The 20,080-nt window shown below is 41.6% G+C and overlaps 1 protein-coding gene across 1 annotated transcript in view; it reads left to right on the top strand.

The window, feature by feature from the left end:
* The window catches only part of LOC121946553 (serine/threonine-protein kinase WNK2), a 51,417-nt gene extending 34,079 nt beyond the window's left edge, over positions 1-17,338 (top strand). The window contains 17 exon segments of the mRNA XM_042491162.1: positions 424-834; positions 1,018-1,061; positions 2,555-2,714; positions 2,808-2,924; positions 3,470-3,640; positions 3,926-3,977; positions 4,739-4,837; positions 5,257-6,065; positions 6,574-6,631; positions 6,729-6,799; positions 6,982-7,646; positions 8,938-9,164; positions 9,360-9,584; positions 11,015-11,113; positions 15,088-15,132; positions 15,652-15,953; positions 16,786-17,338. Coding sequence (XP_042347096.1) covers positions 424-834; positions 1,018-1,061; positions 2,555-2,714; positions 2,808-2,924; positions 3,470-3,640; positions 3,926-3,977; positions 4,739-4,837; positions 5,257-6,065; positions 6,574-6,631; positions 6,729-6,799; positions 6,982-7,646; positions 8,938-9,164; positions 9,360-9,584; positions 11,015-11,113; positions 15,088-15,132; positions 15,652-15,953; positions 16,786-17,136 — 3,906 coding nt within the window. The 3' untranslated portion in view covers positions 17,137-17,338.
* The last annotated feature ends 2,742 nt before the right edge of the window (positions 17,339-20,080 follow it).

The following is a 20,080-nucleotide window of genomic DNA, read 5'->3' as shown; positions in this document are numbered from 1 at the left end:
ATTTTAAGACAGAGTAATTAATAGATGCAGATGAAAAAATAACTTAAAGGGGACAGTTCACTCCAAAACCAAAAATACCTTTTTCCTTTTACGTGTAGTGCTGTTTATCAATCTTGATATTCTCATGTGAGTTGTCAAGTGTTGCAGATATTAGTCGGACAGATGTTGGGTGTAGTTTAGTAGAAAGAAAATAGTTTGTCAGTCAGTCAGTCAGTCAGTCAGTCACACTCCATTTGTATAGCATTTTTCATGCAAGCACCCTGTAGAATATTTTTTTTAGAAATTCTTATCAAAAAATGGCATAAAAGCAACATTTTCAACTATCTCAAAGGGCCTGTATAGAATGCAGAGTCTTCCAAGATATTATAATGATGTGTAATAATAATAATAATAATAATGTGTTATCTTGTTTGTCTTTTACAGCCAGTTCCCCAGCAGGTTACCCAGTCGGTTCCCCAGTTGGTTCCTCAGCTGGTTCCTCAGCCGGTTCCCCAGCAGGTTCCTCAGCAGGTGCAGGTCAGCCATTCTGAGCTTGCCCCTTCTGCTCAGCCAGTCCAGCCTGCTCAGCTCGCCCAAGCTGCAGTCTTCTCCTCACCTTTGCACAATGTGTCAGATCCGGGTGCAGTCACCACTGCTGCCCAGCTGGACAGCAAGAACCCGTGCCAGCTGGCCCCGCATGCCCAGAGTCAGGTTCAGAGCCAGCTTCCTGTGCTGCAGCCCTCGGACTCTCAGAGAGCGTCATCTGGGTCTGCCAGCTCCAGTCTGACTCAGCAGAAACAGCTCAGTAGTTTCACCGGAGCTGCAGGTCAGGGTCCAACAGAGACCAACATGGAGGTATGGACATATGACTCACTTCCACATTTTTCAGTTCTTATTTCTTATTTCTCTCTCTGCCCACCGTGCATTGCAAATGTACCAGTATACTCACATGTAGTATTGCTGTACTTGCCCTCAAGACACTAAATACCCGATACATGTTTCTCTCTCTTATTTTTTCGTTTGTGTTTTTGTTTATAGGATCAAGCTGCAGAGAAACACACTGCAGGACAGAGCTATGACAGGTACAAGCTTCTTTTCCTCAACTATGTTTGCAGATGTCAAGGCAGTGATTTTAATAATTGTAAAAAATGCATATTGGATGAGAGTAACCTCAGCTAGCTATCGGGTGCTGTACATTAATCCCTAGAGCAGCATTTTGCCTGATATGAATGTTGACATAATGCATTTGGTCTAAAACAGTTTTCTGTCCTCTCTTTCTTCAGTCTTAAAGAACTGGAGGCTCTATTGTTTACAGAGGCCTTTTTCAGAGAAGATATTTTGACTTCTCCCTATAGAAAAAGCACAGATGTAAATAATGAAATATATGACAGCTAAATTCTATTTAGCTGCTTTGATTTCAGGGTCCTGGTATGATGCACACAGGCTCGCTGTCACTCTCACTGGAACACTTAAATAGAACAAAGCCATTGTTAGTGTTATTTGTAACATTAGGGCTTAATTGACTCAGAATAATGTCAGTCGAATCAGATTTTGCTGTTCAGTGCTGTTCTCAGTCAACTTAGGGGTCTCCATCTGATGATTTGAATCTCTGACTTTAAGAGGGCAACATTATTTAACGTCTGTGCTTTTCTTAGTGTAACATTTCAAATTGTCTGCTGTGAAAAGGGTCCATTGTTACAGTAATCACACCAGTACTTGGGGAAAGTGCCATGTTGAAAGAATGCCAAGCAGAACCTCGCATTGACGCTGCTCTGTCGTTTCAAACAAAAAGTAAAAAAAGCTTAAAACACTACCAGAAGCATTGACTCAGTCAGTTGCATGGGCTTTTTACACTCCCTGAGGCAGAGATGTTGTTTAGAAAACACCGAGGCCTTTCCACCACTTCTTTACAAAATGATTGAACAGCTCATAACTAGCTAGCTGCTCTTCCTAAAGTAAAAACGGCCATATCTCTTATGCTGTGTTATTTTTTGTGTCTACACTGGCTTTCTTTGGCACTACATACAGACAGCTCTCCAGCTATGCACAAATATCTGTAAATGTGAAGTGCACTCTGATGAACGCTATTTTAGCATCTATTGATCTTTTGTATCATTGTGACCAGCAGCAGCTAAAACTCCTTTTAATTTCGGAAAGCTCAGTTGTTCCTTCATAATGGATCGCAGATAGCTTATCCCCCACAAATCTATATCCTCTTTAAGCTCATGTGGAGTTTAGCGTCACCCATGGTTGATTTATCAGACTTTTGCCAAATCCGGCAGGCATTCCAGAGCAGCGTTAAACTTTATAAAACCTTTTCACTAAGCTCCATATCGATGCAGGGAGGTAAAGACCATTAGCCCCTTTCAGTTTCCAGTTCAAGATTTCTGTCTTTTGTGCCCAGAAGATTGTGTGACACAGTTAGATAATTTGGATTGATTTATCACACACCTTTTGTCAATTTATCATCTTTATTTGGGCAAAAGTTTCAAACATGTTTGCTCAAGTACAATGCAGTCTTCAACAGACAATGCATACTTATGCTGATGCACTTGCCTCTCCTCACCAAAACCAGTGTCAACTCTGATGCCACATCAGGGAAGGAGATGAGTGATGGTTATGAGGGGACACATGGAAGTAAAGGCGAAGGGAAAGTCCGCAAACATCACCGCAGGTCCACACGCACTCGTTCTCGGCAAGAGAAGATTGGCAGGCCAAAGCTCAACATGCTCAATGTGAGTTACCAAAATGTACTCCAACAAGGGAGATATTTTTTAAGCCAATGTTAATTGTAGACAATGTATTTATTGTGTGTACTCTTGTTGCAGGTATGCAACACTGGTGATAAGATGGTAGAGTGTCAGCTGGAAACTCATAACCACAAAATGGTCACTTTCAAGTTTGACCTGGATGGAGATGCACCGGAAGAGATTGCTACATACATGGTATGTGGGAGACAAAGTCACTGCCACTTTGGTTTATGCAGAGGTTTTTGAAGCTTGCTGTAAGCTGCCAGAGATGTTCTCTTATGGCTCAGAACTCTGAAACTCTGTGTCACTGTTCTGAGCTGCAATGCAGCAAAAAAAATGTGTCTGTCCCTCTCTCTCTCTTTCTCCCTTTTTCTATTCAAATCCCAACCATTGCATACGAGGCTCATATTTATAGATGAATGAATATTCATACCAACTTGTCATGTATAATATAGGTGTTCCAAGGCAAACGCCCACTTATGGAGCTTACCAAAGCAATACATTTAATTACCTTTTATAATGCTGAGAAACATAAATGCATAATAAACTTAACAAATTGTGTAAAAGTAGTCTTCTTAGGTATCCTTAGGTTTTAAATTTACAGGAATTTCAGTCATTTCCTTTACTCTTTACAGTGTTTTCCCTCCTAAACGTGCTCATACATCTGCTGCTCCTGATTTATTTTAAGCATTTCTTATTGAGCTAAAACCTCTAATGTTGTGTTGCCTCTCGCCCTTCAGGTGGAGAATGATTTCATTCTGCCATTGGAAAAAGAAGTGTTCATTGAGCAGCTGAAGGACATTGTGGACAAGGCTGAGGACATGCTCAGTGAGGACACGGAGGGTGAGAGGAACTTTGACCAGGGAGGCAGCCCCAAACAGAGTGACGGAGCTGGCGCTCTGGGAGCAGAGGTGAGAAAGGAACTGTTGACAGTTAATAGTTGCAATGGCACAATCTCTCTCTACGAGTGCCTGTGCCTCGGATGCATCATCCTGACAGCACTCTCAAGATGACTTTGCATGCAACGCTGCCAACAACAGCTGCCAAAAATACCATTCTTGCTGATGTGACATTTTGATCTAACTGAGTTAATGTCTAAGGTTCAGCTCTTAAGCTGGTTGAGGAAACCTTTTAAATGCTTATTAAATTGGTTCACATGCATCAGATCTGTGTAGTAATCCTTCCTTTTTCTTTAGGGATCGAAAGCTTCCACACCCAGCACACCACAGCTGGTGTACCAGCAAAATGGTAAGACTTTGAGCCACCTGGAAATTATATATTCACTCCAACAAAATCCACTCATACTTTTTGGTTCTAGTTAAACTCAACTGCTTCCCTTAAGAGGCCCATTATGATGTGACAATGGGGGTGGAAGGCTTTTATAAATTACAGGGTTCTCACGGTCATGAAACTCCTGGAAATGTTATGAAATTTGAAACACTGTTTTCCAGGCCTGGAAATGCTTTCCAATGAACACAGTTTTAAAAAGTTTTGAATGTACATTTGTTTGGCTATTATCTATTTTTTCCATATATATCCAGAAACATGTTGTTCATCACACAAAATACTTTGTATTTAAAATCGGTCCTGCATGATCGTTGATTGGATCGGCATTTTCTTATCCCCCCAAAATGAGCATATCTTTATTTGCCTGTTTGGTCTGTTGTCATTGCAGCTAGTTGGCAGCAGGAACTTGCAAGTAAAGATAGCAAGCGCTCACAGTTTGCTTATCTGCAAATTCCTGGCAAGTGGTGTTCCTATGCCTACCCATTTTTTGCTATATAAATAAAGTCATGGAAATGAGGTAAAATATTATGGAAAAGGTATGGAAGAGTTTTGGAAATAAAATGGTAAAAAAATGGGTGGGAAGCCTGGAATTACTAAATAATCTGTTTGTATTCTCCCATTCTTTCATTCATAAGTGGTCTGTCAGCATTTAGCTCTTCTACTGAATTGATTTTATAGTAGATGTGCACCAGAAAGTTTTTCTTTCTCTCTGTCCTTTACAGTCCTCCACACTGGCAAGCGCTGGTTTATCATCTGCCCTGTGGCTGAGACGCCTCTGTTAGACAAAGAGAAGACTCCATCTCACACCTCTACTGCCCAAGGTATGCCGCACGCTCAGAAATACACAGCATCATTAATAGCTTTCTTCATGCCTTGACATTCACTACGCTCTAAACAAAATCCTTTCATGTGAGCAGCAGGAGCATAATTTCTATAGAATAAACAGAATTGTTTGTGTCTTACTTGCTGCTTTTGATAATGAAGACGCTGCGCATGCATCAGTGTGTGTCTGTGTGGTTCTTCCGTTGGGGTCAGTTATATAAGAGCGCTTCTGCAGTGGTTCTAGGCAAAAATGAAGGGCAGGATTTATACTCCAGTTGACAGAGCCTGATGGGGGAAGACGAGCAGTGATGTAACACTCTGGCACCCACAGGACCCAGCCTCTCTTCTTCACGGCCTTGGCTGTTTAACTCACAATCTGTTCTCTTCCTAATTAACTCTGATCTTATTATTTCTCCAGAATCTGAAAAGCCTGCCTCGTCGTCAGTTAGGCCCAGCAGCAACACAACTGCAGGGGCTGTCCCGGTTGCATCTTTATCCTCCCAAAGCCCGTCCTCCTCCTCCTCCTCCCCTCTGCCCCCTGCAGCTCAGACCTCAGTGCAACCACAAGACCAAAACATTGACAAAACACGGATCCAGCAGCCTCAGCCCTGTGTAACTAAACATACCCTCACTGCTGCCGGCGCCAGCCATAACAACACCCTTTCTGTGGGGGAGCCTTGCATCTCTGCTGTCTCTATGGTAACGGACATTCCATGTTGTGCTATTGTGCCACCTGTCTCTCTGGACGTGAATGCTATTGATAAAGGCGCAGCCAGTAGTTTGACTTCCTCTCAAACCAAAGCTCAGACCAATCAGAAGGCCAGTCCGACTGGAGAGCTCCCCCCTCAGCTGACCTCCCATCAGTCTGTGGTCCTGCAGCAGCCCTATGCCACGCCCATCCAGCCTGGGACGGTCACCTCCCAGCCCCAGAGTCCAGCACATCAGGCCGCCCAGAGCTCCCAGTCATCAAACCAACAGCAGCCAGTGAGTGGGGGTGCGGGTGAGTCAGACAGTGAGGGACCACGCAGGGTGGAGTTTGCAGACCGCACCATCAAAACTTTGGATGAGAAGCTGAGAAACCTGTTGTACCAGGAGCATGCTCCCTCCCAGCCCTCCAGCACTGCAGCTGACCCTCAGGCCCCCAGTTCAGAGGGAGTCAGCTCAACTCCAGTCTCAGACGGCCCGAGCACAGAGGGAGCTCTTTCGAAAAAGAAAGGAGAGCTGCTGGTAAAATTCTCTGTGTGTCTGTGTGTCTGTGTGTCTGTGTGTGTGTGTGTGTGTGTGTGTGTGTGAGTTGGAGAGAGAGAGAGAGAGAGAGAGAGAGAGAGAAATCCAAGCTTTCAGTCATTGGTTAGGAGCTAAGTTAATGGCGGCATCATTGAATCGTTTCCCCGCAATGTCTCATTGATTTGACTATTGGCTGTAAAGAGCAAGACTAATACTGTGTTTAGAAAGAGGGGTAGGCTAACAAAATTACTGCTGTCATCACCATAATTCATCATGATCTCCTTCTCTGGCAGCTTCAGTTTTTGTGTGTGTGTGTGTTTCTTTTTCTTTGTGTGCATGCTACCAAAAACAAATCAGGGGCTGACTCACTCAGACAAAACGAAGGTCAGGAGAGGATAATGGCTAGCCTTACCACACTGATTTAGCCCATGTAGCGATTTACCACTTGCCACTATTCAAATGATTGCAACCTCCCACACACACACACCCTTCTCTCTTTCTCTGTCAGCCTCAGATTCCTGAGCGTACAGATAGTGTGGGTGCACTAAGTGACTCTGCAGTGGCAGGTAGGTAATGTTATTTATGCAATGTCTGTATTACATTATTGCTGCATTATAGTTTGAGAATCATTTGTTTTGAAAAACCATCTTCCTTGTTTTTCAGCAAACAGGGTTTTGAACAGAAGAGATGTGACCGCCAGCTCCGGTTCATATACCACCAAAAGCCGTTTTCAAGTAAGAATCCAGTTTAAAACCCATAAAGGGCACATCTGCTCAATATAAATGTCATTTGACCAAATCAAATTATATAACTGGTTGTGACTTGTTTGTCCTGTTTCTTTGCTCAGACATTGCATCAAGTGATGATGCTTTTGAACCCTAATTTTGTTATGAACATAAGCTTCTCTTCCTTTCAGATCATCCCCACTCCACCGGATGTCATTCGTCGTTTAGAGAAAAGCAGGCCAAGTTGCAGCACTGGCAGTTCTCCAGCACCCTCTAGTGGCTCTGGAGGGTCTCACAGCCAGACACCGGGCCCAGGCAGGAAAGAGAAGCTGTGTGCAGCTGTGGACAGGTCCTCTTTGACAGCTGCAGCTGATCGTGAGAATGCAGCAACATCCAAACCCCACAGCAGTAACCGTTACTCTGCCCCACCAAACTTCTACAATGCCACACTCAGTTCCAGTCCTGATATCACCCCACGCCATATCCCCCGGGCCCAGACCATCGACACTCCGACCCATCACCACTACCACCACTCTTCTCACCTTTGCTCTGACTCAGCAGATGAGGACAGCAGCAGCATGGCGCTTCCTCCCGCCCACCCCGTTCCCCCAGCTCATGCGCTGTCTGAGCACAGTGGAAGCGACCTCATGAAGAGGGCAGTGGCCTTCCTGCGGCGCTCTGGTCGGAGCAAAAGTGAGCAGAGCTCTGATTCACCGAGCCGACAGCCCGTCGCAATGAATGGTCACGCTCCTTCGCCTTCTGCAGGACATGCGCACTCATCCTACATCAGCAGTGACAATGACTCTGAGTTTGAGGATGCAGATATGAAGAAAGAACTGCAGAAGCTCAGAGAAAAGTAAAGTAACACACACACACACACACACACACATGCAGTCACTAACTGCACAAATGTTGCACAAACTGCCTGATGCAATTTCCCAAATCCCAAGGTGATGTCTTCAAATAGTTTGTTTAATTCGACCATCAGTCATAAAATCTAAAGCAAGTCAGTTTATCATAATGTTTGACAAAGAAAAGCATCAAATTTTCATATTTATGAAGCATTAAACCCACAAATGCTTGGCTTTCTTGCTTAGAAAAATACTTAAATTATTATCTGATCATCGAAATAGCTGCCAATTAATGTTCTGCCAATGGACTTATCGTTGCAGCTCTGCCTCATCCTCATCAGAAGTCTGTGCAGGATTTAATCTACCATTATGGCAAATGAGGCCTAGCCTCTCCCGATATCATTGATTATTAAATATTAGTACATTACCAAGTTATTAAAAATCTGCTTTGTCATTTATTTGTAACATGAACTTCCAAGCATTCGCTTAGCAAGCTGGTGAACAAAACAAATATGTGATGCCGTATATTTTAGGAACCATTTTGTAACATTGTTTCCTTTGTTTTGAATTTACTGTACCATGACTAAAGGTTGCAAGAAGCAGATTTTATTTGTGCTGGTAGCAGAGAAATCCAAAATAAATAGCTTGAAAACAAATGTTGGTAAATTGCTAAAATAGCCAATTATCAACAAGCAGATAGTGCCATGCTAAAATTACAGCATTTATTTTGGCAATAGCAAAGGTGCAATGAGGATTATTTGAATGTGATACCATGATTCATCCAAATACAGTTTGTGACTCATTGCTTGTACTGCTATTTTTGGATGCCAGATGCAAAATGTTCAACATTTCTGTGATCGGAATAACAGTAACTGAATTGACAAATAATAACTTTAGAACATCACAATACTTTCTTGCACAAAGCTCATCAAAAGCTTCAGTGTCGTTTTGGTTTTTTTGTCATTGCCTTCCTTCGGTATTTTCAGTGACACTTATGATCACATAGAAGCCCCAAAATGATCAGATGCCTCGAAGTTGAGGTTTGTTAGTCAAGTCGGCACAACTTGTTTCTGAAAGACATGGAGAGGTTTTTGAATGACTCAGTACACACACATCAGGAGAGGATTATCTTGACGCGGGTATTATGACTACACGCCCTAATGGCAGAGGCTTTGGTGGACTACATAGAGAGTAAATTGCTGAGAGAGGGCATGAAAAAAAGATGATGAAAAAAAGACAAAATTGACAAGCAGTCACTTAAATTCTGTCTGTTCTCTCCCTGTACCTTCTCGCTAGACACATGAAGGAGATCTCTGAGCTGCAGGCGTTCCAAAGGAATGAGATCGAGCGTTTGTACATGGAGCTGGGCAAAACGCTGCCCCCCAATGTCGGCCTACTCCATGCTGCACCCCCAAGTGGCCGCAGGCGCAGGGCCAGCAAGCACAAGCTGAAGGCTGGAAAACTGCTCAATCCAATGGTGCAGCAGCTCAAAAACAATCTTAACACCTCCATAGAGAGGAAAGGTGTGTGGGTTTGGATGGCAGGGTGATAAGTGGTTTGTGTGTGTATGGGAGAGCATTTTCAGTCTGAAAGCACACAAGTGGAAAACACAGGAATGGCGTCAGGTTCAGAAAACCGTAGGAGTGTGTGATTCACAGCATGATTCACTCTGGCTCACAGTTTTTTCTTCTCCTTTTTCTTTTTTTTCGTGCACAAAGGTGAGAGTGCTGCCAGTTCATCGAGCTCCCCAGCGAAAAGTTCGGTTCTGTCAGATGGCTCTGCTCACTCCAGTGGCAGCTCCAGCTCCAGCAATAAGTCCAGCGCCACCCCAGAGCAGGTCCACACCCAGCAACCCTGTTCCTTGAAGGGCTCGTTCTCTTCAGACAACATCTACTCTGGGCGACATGGTGATGGAACGGCTAACCAAGCTGGCCCTGGCCAAGGTACACATTATAGGTTCATGTGCATGCTGGTGTGTGTGTGTGTGTGTGTATGTGTGTGTGTGTGTGTGTGTGTGTGTGACAAGTTATCTACAAAAAGCCACTAGGGCTAGGTAAAGGTAAATTCTTAAGTGTCCATGCTGTCCACGAGAAACATTTAGGAGGATCATGAGTCTCATCTTGAAGGATTACTGACACAAACACTCCTCATACTGTGTGTAGGACTACTGAAAATACTACATAACATTTAAGACATATTGTAAACATAAACATTTGTAAATTTATGAGATGGCTAGCATCTGTCAGGTTGAGAACAGGGAAAGTGGCACTCGTGTCGTACATCAATATGTCCCTTGTGTCCTGAAATAGTCCATCTGTGTTACATGTGATAGGAATGCACTGATGGGGAATTGTTTAACCGATAAGTTGTCTTAAAGATGGAATTAATTGGAAGTAAATCCAATTATTAAAGTGGTTCATATTGTAAGTTCACATTATGACTAAATACAAGCTGTGTCTTGTTTGTGTATCACTGGGAGAAATAAAACAGGCAAAGAGCAGTGAGTTAATATTCCATTAATGCCAATAACTTGTAAAAATGAAACCTACACAGGTGCAAAAAATGTAAATATAGGAAAACGTTACTTAACATTATTAATTATCATTAATCTGCCTAATATACAGTATAGATGATAGGATATTGATAATAAATAATGCTTAATAATAGGGCTGTTAGTGTTAACACGTTAATTAGGATTCAATTAAGGTCTATACATAACTTTTTTTTTTATTGCATTAATCACTGGCTGACATTCCTGTTTTTAAGAGGCTGTACGAGGCTGAGTTTTAAAGCTAGAGTGATAATGATATGTGTTAATGGTGACGGTGAAGGTATCATATGAAACTAGAAGACTTAAGGAATCAACCAAGTCATGCTAGCTTCTCAGGAAGGGGGCTAAATAAAGTTAGGCTAAATTTTGGCAATGGAAAGTCAGTATGGTCATTTCACAGGAGTCCCTTGACCTCTGACCTTAAGATTTATGAATGAAAATGGGTTCTATGGGTACCCATGAGCCTGTCCTTTACAGACATGCCCACTTTTATGCTAGTCCCATGCATTTTTTTGCTGTCATCTGATTCCTAATCAAGGCAATCTGGTAATAATTGCTTGTCATTATGAACTTTAGAATTGTTTTGAAATGCAAAATAATTAAAATTAATAGACAAACAAATAATATAAAGGTCAAAATCCAAGCACGCACACACTACTCTAACCCTGTTTATATTGTGGGATCCTGCATATCGTGCACTCCTCCTTAGTGTCCTTTGCTGGTGCTTTTGATGGTAGAGGTTTCTCACCCCAGTCTCTGTACACTTTTAAAAAGTGTCTCTCTTGTTTCTTCTCTTCTTCCCTCTTATATTCATTTTTACAGGCTGGACGGTTTACCACCAAACGTCAGAGAGAGTCACCTATAAATCTAGTAGCAAACCACGCACTAGATTCCTCAGTGGACCTGTGTCTCTGTCCATCTGTTTGTATTTGTTCTTTTCTATTTCCCCTCACTCATTTCCACCTTCTCTTTATTTAACCTGCCTCTCTCTACTATCAACCCATTTTTATTTATGTATATGTTATATAGTGGATCTTCTATTTTACCCTCCTCACAGGCCTCCTCACCTGACTTACATCACCCATTTTCTATTCCTACCACTCGCCCCTCTCCTCCCTCCACGACCTCAAAGCTTGTGTTCTGCATATTTTTCTTCTGACTGCCAGAGGATATCCATCACGTGCACATGTGATGTTGTTAGTCAAAAGTCATCTCTACATTTGAATCTAGCTAACATAGGCACATGCCACCAGACACAAAGGCTTGTGCAGCCAGGAAATGTTTCCTTTTCATCTTCAACCAACCAATCAATGAAGCAGCTCACATTTCTGGGTGTTATCTTACAACTATCTGTCTCTTCAGCTGTTACTGCCATTAGACATTGTAATTGGTGCAAAGGTGTTAATAGTCACTTGTTTGTGGCAATAAAAGGGAAATAATGGCTCATTTTGGTCATGCTTGCCATTTCCTGGAAAAAGCTCCTGCAAGCTATGACTTCCATTAATGAAATCTGTGCCCGCTAGGTGCTTAAAGCTCTGCATCAGCTTTTTTTTTTTAAAACTCAGGGACTACTGGATTTAAAATAGCTGAATGTCTGATGTGACTGTAGTAAATCTGTGACCCAAGACTCTTTCCAAGGACCCTCATATAAATCAGGCTTTTAGTTTGGAAGCATTTTTTCCAAGTTCTGGTAATAAAAAGTGACTATCGGTACGATAATTTACTTGTAGACTGTTATTTGAACTTGATTAAAGCCACTGTAGTAGTACAGAGACACCCAGCAATCTATGCATTGTAAACTGAAGCTTACAGCTATATAATCTTCAGTTTCGATCAACCTTTTTTGATCTCTTAGCTTTGCAGAAAAGTTGCAAGGTGATTTCAGATCCGCTGATTTCAGGCATTTATTGAGATGGTTTTAATCAGTCTGATTTGTTGTCTTGTTGGTTATGCTGGAGTAAGAGGCTCTGCTTCATCAAAGCAGTGGCTTTCTTAATTAACTGTTGAAAATACTGTTTATGGATACAAGCTCAACGTAATTCCTGTACCTCTAGTAATGTTTAGTGTAATGTTTAAACCTCCTGGTTTCTATTGCCGGGTATTCTTTAAATACTGTAGTTGCAGTAGGTAACAGGCTTCGTCATACATTTGAACGGTGTAAATATGGCCTTGTGAAATCCAGGGACAGGGTAGCCTATTTTTGGACTGCAGGAGTAAAAAGGTGAGCTGCCTGGGCTGAGTCGCTCTCCTCCTTGGCATGTCTACTATCTAGCTCCAGCTGGCATCAAAGCTAGGCTAACGTCAGCATGTAGGGTATATCTAATCAGAGGCAGAGTAGGGGCAGGTCTTCCTGCAAAACATACTGGGGAGGCACGACCAGCGAATCACTTCAGTCTTTCCAGAGTTTGTTTAGTCTCTCTCCCTTGAACTGACACCCTCACAGTGCTCCTTAAGTAATACTTCCTCATAAAGATTTTAAGTCCTCCAGGTGGGAAACACTTTCTCTGGTGACCAGAAAGAACAAAAGGGAACAAAAATGTTCTATGAATTCAGAATGGCCGCAAAGAGTCACCATTCAGTTTATTGGCATGAAAATAAAAAAGAGACCATTTCCAGAGTGTGCAAGCCTCTTACATGTGTGGCAGACAGTATCCAGGTTGCAAGTAACTTGGATGTTATATGTTTTTCTCTGTTCTCTGGCAATCATCCACAAATCACAGAACCACAGTTACATTCATAACCATTCATCTGTGGGTATAATACCCTCGACCCCTCATACAAATGCTTTTTGCAGTGCTTCTGGCTTTTTAAAAAACAGACCCCGTAAGCGCACTGGGGCTCGTCCTCTCCAAACATGGGTCTGAGGTCAGATCTTAAACATGAGTGTGTGTCTGTGTACATGTGTGAGAGAGAATTCCAAAGTCCTTAAACCCTATTTATTTGTTGTATGTTTCCATTCTCTGTTAATTTTGATTATATAACATCTCCCAAGTTGAGGCACTATGCCCAAGTCAGCAATCCTCTGTATACTAACACAGAGAGCAGCATACCCCCCGCCCCACCCCTTCCACCGCCAAGTCCTTCCCTGATAGGCAGGGCCCTTTGCTGTGGTAAAGGAGAGCTCTCTCTGTTCCTCATGTTTGGACGGAGAAGACGTGCATGGTGCAGGCGCCAGGCAGGGCACTGATGGAGACTTGCTCCGCCATATGAAGGGCTGTATCATCAATATTACTTCTTTTTTTTCTCCTTCCACTTCTCCTGAGTTACCTGCATGTTTCTGACAAGTGCTGACTGATGAGTTCCAGCTAGTATCTGTGTGCTCTTTCAGTTTGAAGTTTTCTTTATTTTGGTTTCACGTTTTGGTTCACAGGCATTTCTCATATCGACAAAGGGATCGCTTTAATCCAGCCTTCAGTCTTCCATTTTTAGAAAACACTGTTATCTCCTTGTGGTCTCTCCCTGCCAACTAATAGACCACTAACTCTAATTGAATCTTATAAAAAATCTTAATTATTTCACTCTTTATTTGTAAAGGAGATTAAGATGATAGCGACTGCATTTTAACAGATTTCTATCCAACACAACGGTGTGTGAGATTCAGGGGGATTTAGTGGCATCTTGTGGCAAGAATTGCAGATAGCAACCAGCTGAAACTTATCCTGGTTAGAATTACTTAAGTATTAATTGTTCAGGAGTTTTTTTGGGAGTCAAAATAAATGCAGAGGTCTCTTCCTCTCCAAAGGAAATGGGCCAGGTGATTGAATACAGTAAAGACAGTGAATTCAGCAGTTTCACATAACAAATTACCATTTCTCCAAAGCTGTTTGGTCTGTCACCAGTGAGCACCTGCTACTGTGTGCTCACTTTTTTCTTTGATAATTTAAGATTAAGATGTTAAGGAGCCAAATTGTACACAAAAGTTTCATTCTTTTCAGTATAAATGGCCCTGGTGATTTAAAAAGTTAAAAACATGGAAAAAAGCCTTTTCACACACAAAAAAGATCAGTATCTCTCCCACGCAGCTCTGCTCATTGGACATGGGCCGCTGGCCAAGCACATGCTAATATGTGCTGACCTTATTTCTCTGATAACTTAGGATCCAGATGTTCAGGTGGTTTTTACCGGAAGCAGAATTTTCTGCAGAGGTCTCTTCCTCTCCAAAACAAACAGACCTAGGGATTTAAACCGAGACAAACACATAATAAAGCAGTTTCATGTTGGAAAAAAAATAGGGTTTTTTCTGATGCTACTGAACACAGAGGGGCTACAAACTAATACAATACAAGAATGCGAATGGTCATATTTAGAGCCAGTATTGGGTTTTTCCGTCCTGAAACATGAAGAAACATGGCGGTGCAACATGGCAGACTCTTTTGTCAAGAACCCCCTCACTATGTAGATATAAACAGCTTTTTCTAAGCTAACAAAAACAGGACAGTTCTCATTTTAAGGTGACCATACACAAAGGAAAACATACTTAGTGTATGTATCTTCAATTTCTGCCAATATATCTCCCTAAATCCTACACACTGAACCTTTACAACAGGGGGAAAACAATCACTTGTTTTCATTAAGTTAATTTACCTCGCAGCATTGAAAATAACGGTCGTCATCCATAACCACAAACCAAGGCTAGGTGGGCTCTCTTTCTAATGCTTGTCAGGTACACTTTCTGATAGTCACTTTTCACGATTGCCCACTTAAAGAAAACACGTAGGCTCTTTCTTACAGTCCTCACTGATTTTTAAACCCCTTGTCCTCCTCTTCCCTCTTTCTCTCTCCCCAATTGTTTTGATAGCTGAATGTGCTTTTGAAGCAGCTTGTCCACATACTTGTGGTGTGCATTGTGTCCTGGCCTAACTGTTTCTGTCTTGTGCTGTTTTACCTTTTTATAGGGTCCACTCTGAAACGACTATGTCTAGGCAAAGAGCGCAGTAGTAGTAACTATCTCATTTACTTTCTTACTCTCTGTCTTTCTTACTCTGTCCTTACTTTTTTTAGTCTTCCTTATGTTTGTATGTGCACTTTATTTTCTCTTTTTTGGTTTCGGCACTTTGAAAATGTTGCAGTTATTGTTGAAAATGTGGGTACTCTGCAGATTGTTGCATATATTTACGTTTGTTGTTGTTTTGCATGGCGGTGTCAGTGTCTTGATTGCTGAATTTTGTCATTGCTTGCATATCAAACATTTCATTTGTCTATAATTACTCATGAGTCGTTCATGTTGCAATCCTTTGGCTGCTATGTAGGCAAAATATGTCACAGTAAATAAGTTGTATACACATTTACTCTGACGTCAACCAAACCATCAGGATTATTCTTTAAGATGGCTTTCACGAAGGGGATATTATAGGTTCATCGTGTCAAAAAGTGCCTTAAATTATGCCATACAGCAGCCAATTGATTTTACTGTCAGTTTTTCTACTGGCCAGATTTTTAAGACCTTTGTGTCTTTTCAGGGTCTTCACTCAACACCACCGCAGCTCAAACAGCCTCCAGTCAGACACAGCCGACACTCACCACAGCCACGCCCGCACCATCTCCCCAGCCAATCACGCGGCTTGCTCAGGTCCAGACCAACAACAGCAACAACAAGAGAGGCACGTTCACTGATGATCTTCACAAACTGGTAGATGACTGGACGAAGGAGACTGTTGCAGCAGCCAGTCAGCCGCGCCCCTCCCTCAACCAGATTAAACAGCAGAGACGCCAGCAGGACCTGGAGGGCAGAGCGCCACCCATGGGAGCAGCTACACACGAGGTATTCGAAATGGAGACGTGCAGTCAGGGACAGATGATGAGTTCAGCTGATCTATGACAGTGGTTCTCAAACTGTTGACACTGCATACCACCTCAGAAAATATTAGGCTCTTCGAATACCACCATTATGACCAACGCCAAAATACAGTGGGGTAGGTCGACCCTGTTCGGCTACAGACAGTTCACGCAAGAGGCAGGTGTATTCCTATTTAGAAGGTTATCATTTTTTACTGTTGTCAACCATGCTGTACAAAGAGTAGAGCTGGCACTTAAACTTTGAATAATAAAATTTAAAAAATTAAATAAAATAGTAATAATAATAATGATAATTTATATTAAAAGAAATGTAATAAATATAGCAATGATAAAATAACATGTTAATGATTTTTAAATAATGATAATAATAATAATAATGATAATAATAATAATGATGACGATGATAATGCCAACAACCTAGATGGCACCTCCAGTCGAGTACCAGGGCACAGACAGAGGTCAGTTGGGCCGGGCTTGCTAACTCTTGTTTTGTTGCTCCAGGTCACACCCAGACCCTTGGGAGGGCACTGGCTCATTGCAGATATCTGTGGCTCTCAGGTTTTAATTTTGACTTCATGGGATCTCATAGTTTAAGTATTTTTATGTAATATATAGCAGTATTTTGATAGCATCAAATACATTTAAATTAATGCATTTACATTTTATTTCGGAGATTCCTCTGAATCCTCCTTTAGGGAGCTCGCTTGCCACAGTAGCACAGTTTGAGAACCAGTGATCTATTTGACACTAGAGGCAACCGACGTACTACTTTGTACAACAACTCCTTTCTGTTTCAGATGAAATGCCATGTTGGTCTACGCAAGTTCCAGCTGCCTCTTTCTTGCCCCCTGACTGCTGCTTTAGGCCCCGGTATGCCCACAACCCTAGCTCCCAGCTCCTCAGCAATGGTCCCTCCTGGATACCTTTTGCCATCAGGCTCCTATGGGGGGATGGTTCCTGGTCCTCTTTACCCGCAGCAGTGGCCTGGCCTGCCTAGTCCTGTAGGCTCCGTTGGTCCTGTAGGCCTGCTTGGTGCTGCGAGAATGATGCCCTACCCCACAATGGCAACCCCAGGGATCCAAGCCTACCCGCTGGTCATGCACGACCCCGAGAATGGCCCCTGTCCCAAAACCACTAGGACTACCTAACCTGCTAACTAATATGTGTTAGTGTGTACAGGCACGATAGTCAAACTCCACTCCGTTCTGGTTCACCAGAGCCACACGTGTACATAATCTGATCTTGTAAATAACATGACGCAAGTGTTGATATACTTTATACAACACCTATATCTGTTGTTAATTTGTGTGTGTGTGTGTGTGTGTGTGTGTGTGTGTGTGTGTGTGTGTGTGTGTGTGCGTGCGTGCGTGCGTGTGTGTATGTATGTGTGTATTCTATCCAGTATGTGTTAAGTATGTGTGTCCGAATACTTTATGCTTTTTGGCTTTAGTTTTTCCTAAACTCAGCCATACAAGACTATTCGTCTGCAGTCACAACAAACATATTTCACATCATTCTTTATTACTGCAGTTTTGACATTGAGTTTTGCCTTTCTCTGTACACTTTAAACACTACATTGGAATCCAAATACCAGTGGTTTGAGATACAGTAACAGGACAGTATTTATGATGAAGACATTTGAAAGAATGTAGTGCCTTGAACATTTATTTAGAGATTACTTTTTTCTTTTTTCTGTGAAACAAAGCATGTCTGCATCCAAGTTATTTTATTTGATGGTAGCTTGAGTGCAGTCTCTTTTTTTTGATGCATTACAGACACTTTTGTTTTTTGGTTTACATATGAATGCCCTTGTAGAACTGCACTATTAACACAATATATGCTCTTATTTAAATAATAAAATCGTGTTTTAACCCTTGTTTACTTTCCACCCCTGTGACAGATGGAATGCCATAGTGGTGAGATGTACCGTTGCCTTGCAGAAACAAATGGTTAATGTACAACTGATGAAAGAAGGAAAAAAAAATCACGCCAGCAGCCAAATCAACTCTTTCAGGTCTAATGGTTCAGTGGGACACGGCCTCTTTTTGATTAAACAGCACAAGAGTTGGCAGTGTTGTAGCCTTGTGCTCAGGAGAGAGCTGGTGTCCAGAGCCATATATACTGTACATGGTTGTTTCTACAGTATACGCCTCTGGTAGTGTTCTGATCAGAATGTAGCAATTAATATGTGAAGGCTTGAGGCTTTAAAAAGTGCAATTTAACCCCTCCACAAAGCTTTGATCGTGGCCTTGCCACAAGCCTTATCGCTGATGTGTGCGACAGGAGCAAGCTGAGAAGTTGAACAAAGTTACAAATCACAAAGCAAGACGTTACCAGGCAAAGTATAAACATAAAAACACCACAAAGCAAACAATTCACTACTGCTAAATGTTCTTTCAACTTGGCTATCCTATTACTCTGCATACACTACGTGTGAAATGTTTTGTGCAATCACCAGTTTAGTATGATGTTTTTAAATTATTTGATGTTTAAAGCTTGATTTATTGGGTTTTTTTTTTGATGCTGCTATCGTCTGAGGTGATTCCACTGTACAGTTAATATTCACATAAGATGGTACTTTGAAAAAAAAAAAACTCCTCAAATTAACAATTGAGACGCTCACAAATCAGTGTTATTGCCTTGTTGAAATTTTGATGTGTTTATTTTCCAGGTTGCTTTGGATGACAGCCTTTTTTTTTCCTTTTCAGTAATATATTGCAAAATTCAAATGATACTTGATGCGGGAGATTTGCACAACATATAGTCTCCCTTAATTCTAAACTCATGTTTAAGAGTTTCCTACACTGTATATAGTGGGTTTCACCGCCTGTACTTTTTTATCACTGACAAGCATGGCCAACTTTTCATGTTCCACAAAGCAAAGACAAACAATAAAGCTGCAATGGTTAGATATTTCACTTTGCCACAAAACATCTGAAAAGTTTCAGCACCCCGATTCTGCCAAGCTGTGAATTGTACAGTTTTCTTGTAGTTTATATTTGTACTTTTTTTTCTGACTGTTTAGAGGTGGTGGTGGTGGAGGGGTTGCTTTGATGTATATTATTCCATCAATTCGGTTTGAATTGGACCTTTTATAGGATATTATGCAGAGTCTTCTGCTTTGGTGAAATACTTCCAGTAGTAAGAGATTTCTGTTCTCTGTCACTTGTATCTGGTTTTGTTCCACCTCCCTGGCTGCCCACTCATGGCGGGCAGAGGAAGGAATAACTATTGTGGGCATATTCATGTGGATGCAGTGATCAGATGGAGGAGCTGAGATGCACAGAGAAGGAGGAGGAGGAGGAGGAGGAGGAGGAGCAGACGCCTCCTACTCTGCTCATCTCATTTCTCTCTGGACAACATTGCCCCCTGGTGAATATGCTGTGACTGTCAAAGGCTTGTATTCAAACTGTGGGATTGCTTCTGCCTGCTCTATGTCCCACTGCATTACCCCACCCTACCCTGCTGCACTCTAATCACAGACCGTATGTTGAGAGAGAAATAAATATTATTTTGTGCTTGATGGTTTGTTTCAGTGTTTTTTTTTTTTTTAATTGACTTTTTTGAGGTTTTAAGGGACTGTACTTTTAGTCAGTGTAGGGGCTGAGATGTTCCTTCATATGTGATTTATATCATGACCCTCCCTGGATCTACAGATATTTTTTGCAAATTGCATAAATTAGTAGATTTAGAAAATCATTTTAAAAAGCTCAAAAAAGCTTAAAATCACCATAGTTATATATTAAAATTATTTTTGTATGATTATTATAGTTTTTTTCTTTCTTTTTTGTTGTTGCTAATTTTCAGGTCATTTTCTTGAACTTCTCAACAATTTCTTGCTATTTTTTTTGGGTCATTTAGTTGTTCATTGCCTTCCTCCAATGTTTTAGGAGTAAATCAAGTCAATTTCAAAGGACTGAAATAAATGCAAAATACACCCATTTGAAGACCATTGTGCCTCAAAAAATAATGAAAAAAAAAATAGTGCAAAAATAATTTTTCATGATGAATGCTTTTGTCAAAAAAAAAAATTACTGTGCTTAAACTGGTATTTGACAAAAATTACTCTGTCCTACCCAAACATAAACTGCA

Source organism: Plectropomus leopardus, chromosome 8, assembly GCF_008729295.1.
Source record: "Plectropomus leopardus isolate mb chromosome 8, YSFRI_Pleo_2.0, whole genome shotgun sequence".
In the NCBI taxonomy this organism is placed as follows: Eukaryota; Metazoa; Chordata; class Actinopteri; order Perciformes; family Serranidae; genus Plectropomus; species Plectropomus leopardus.
The sequence above is the reverse complement of the archived record's forward strand: the minus strand, read 5'-3'. Positions and strand labels throughout refer to the sequence as shown.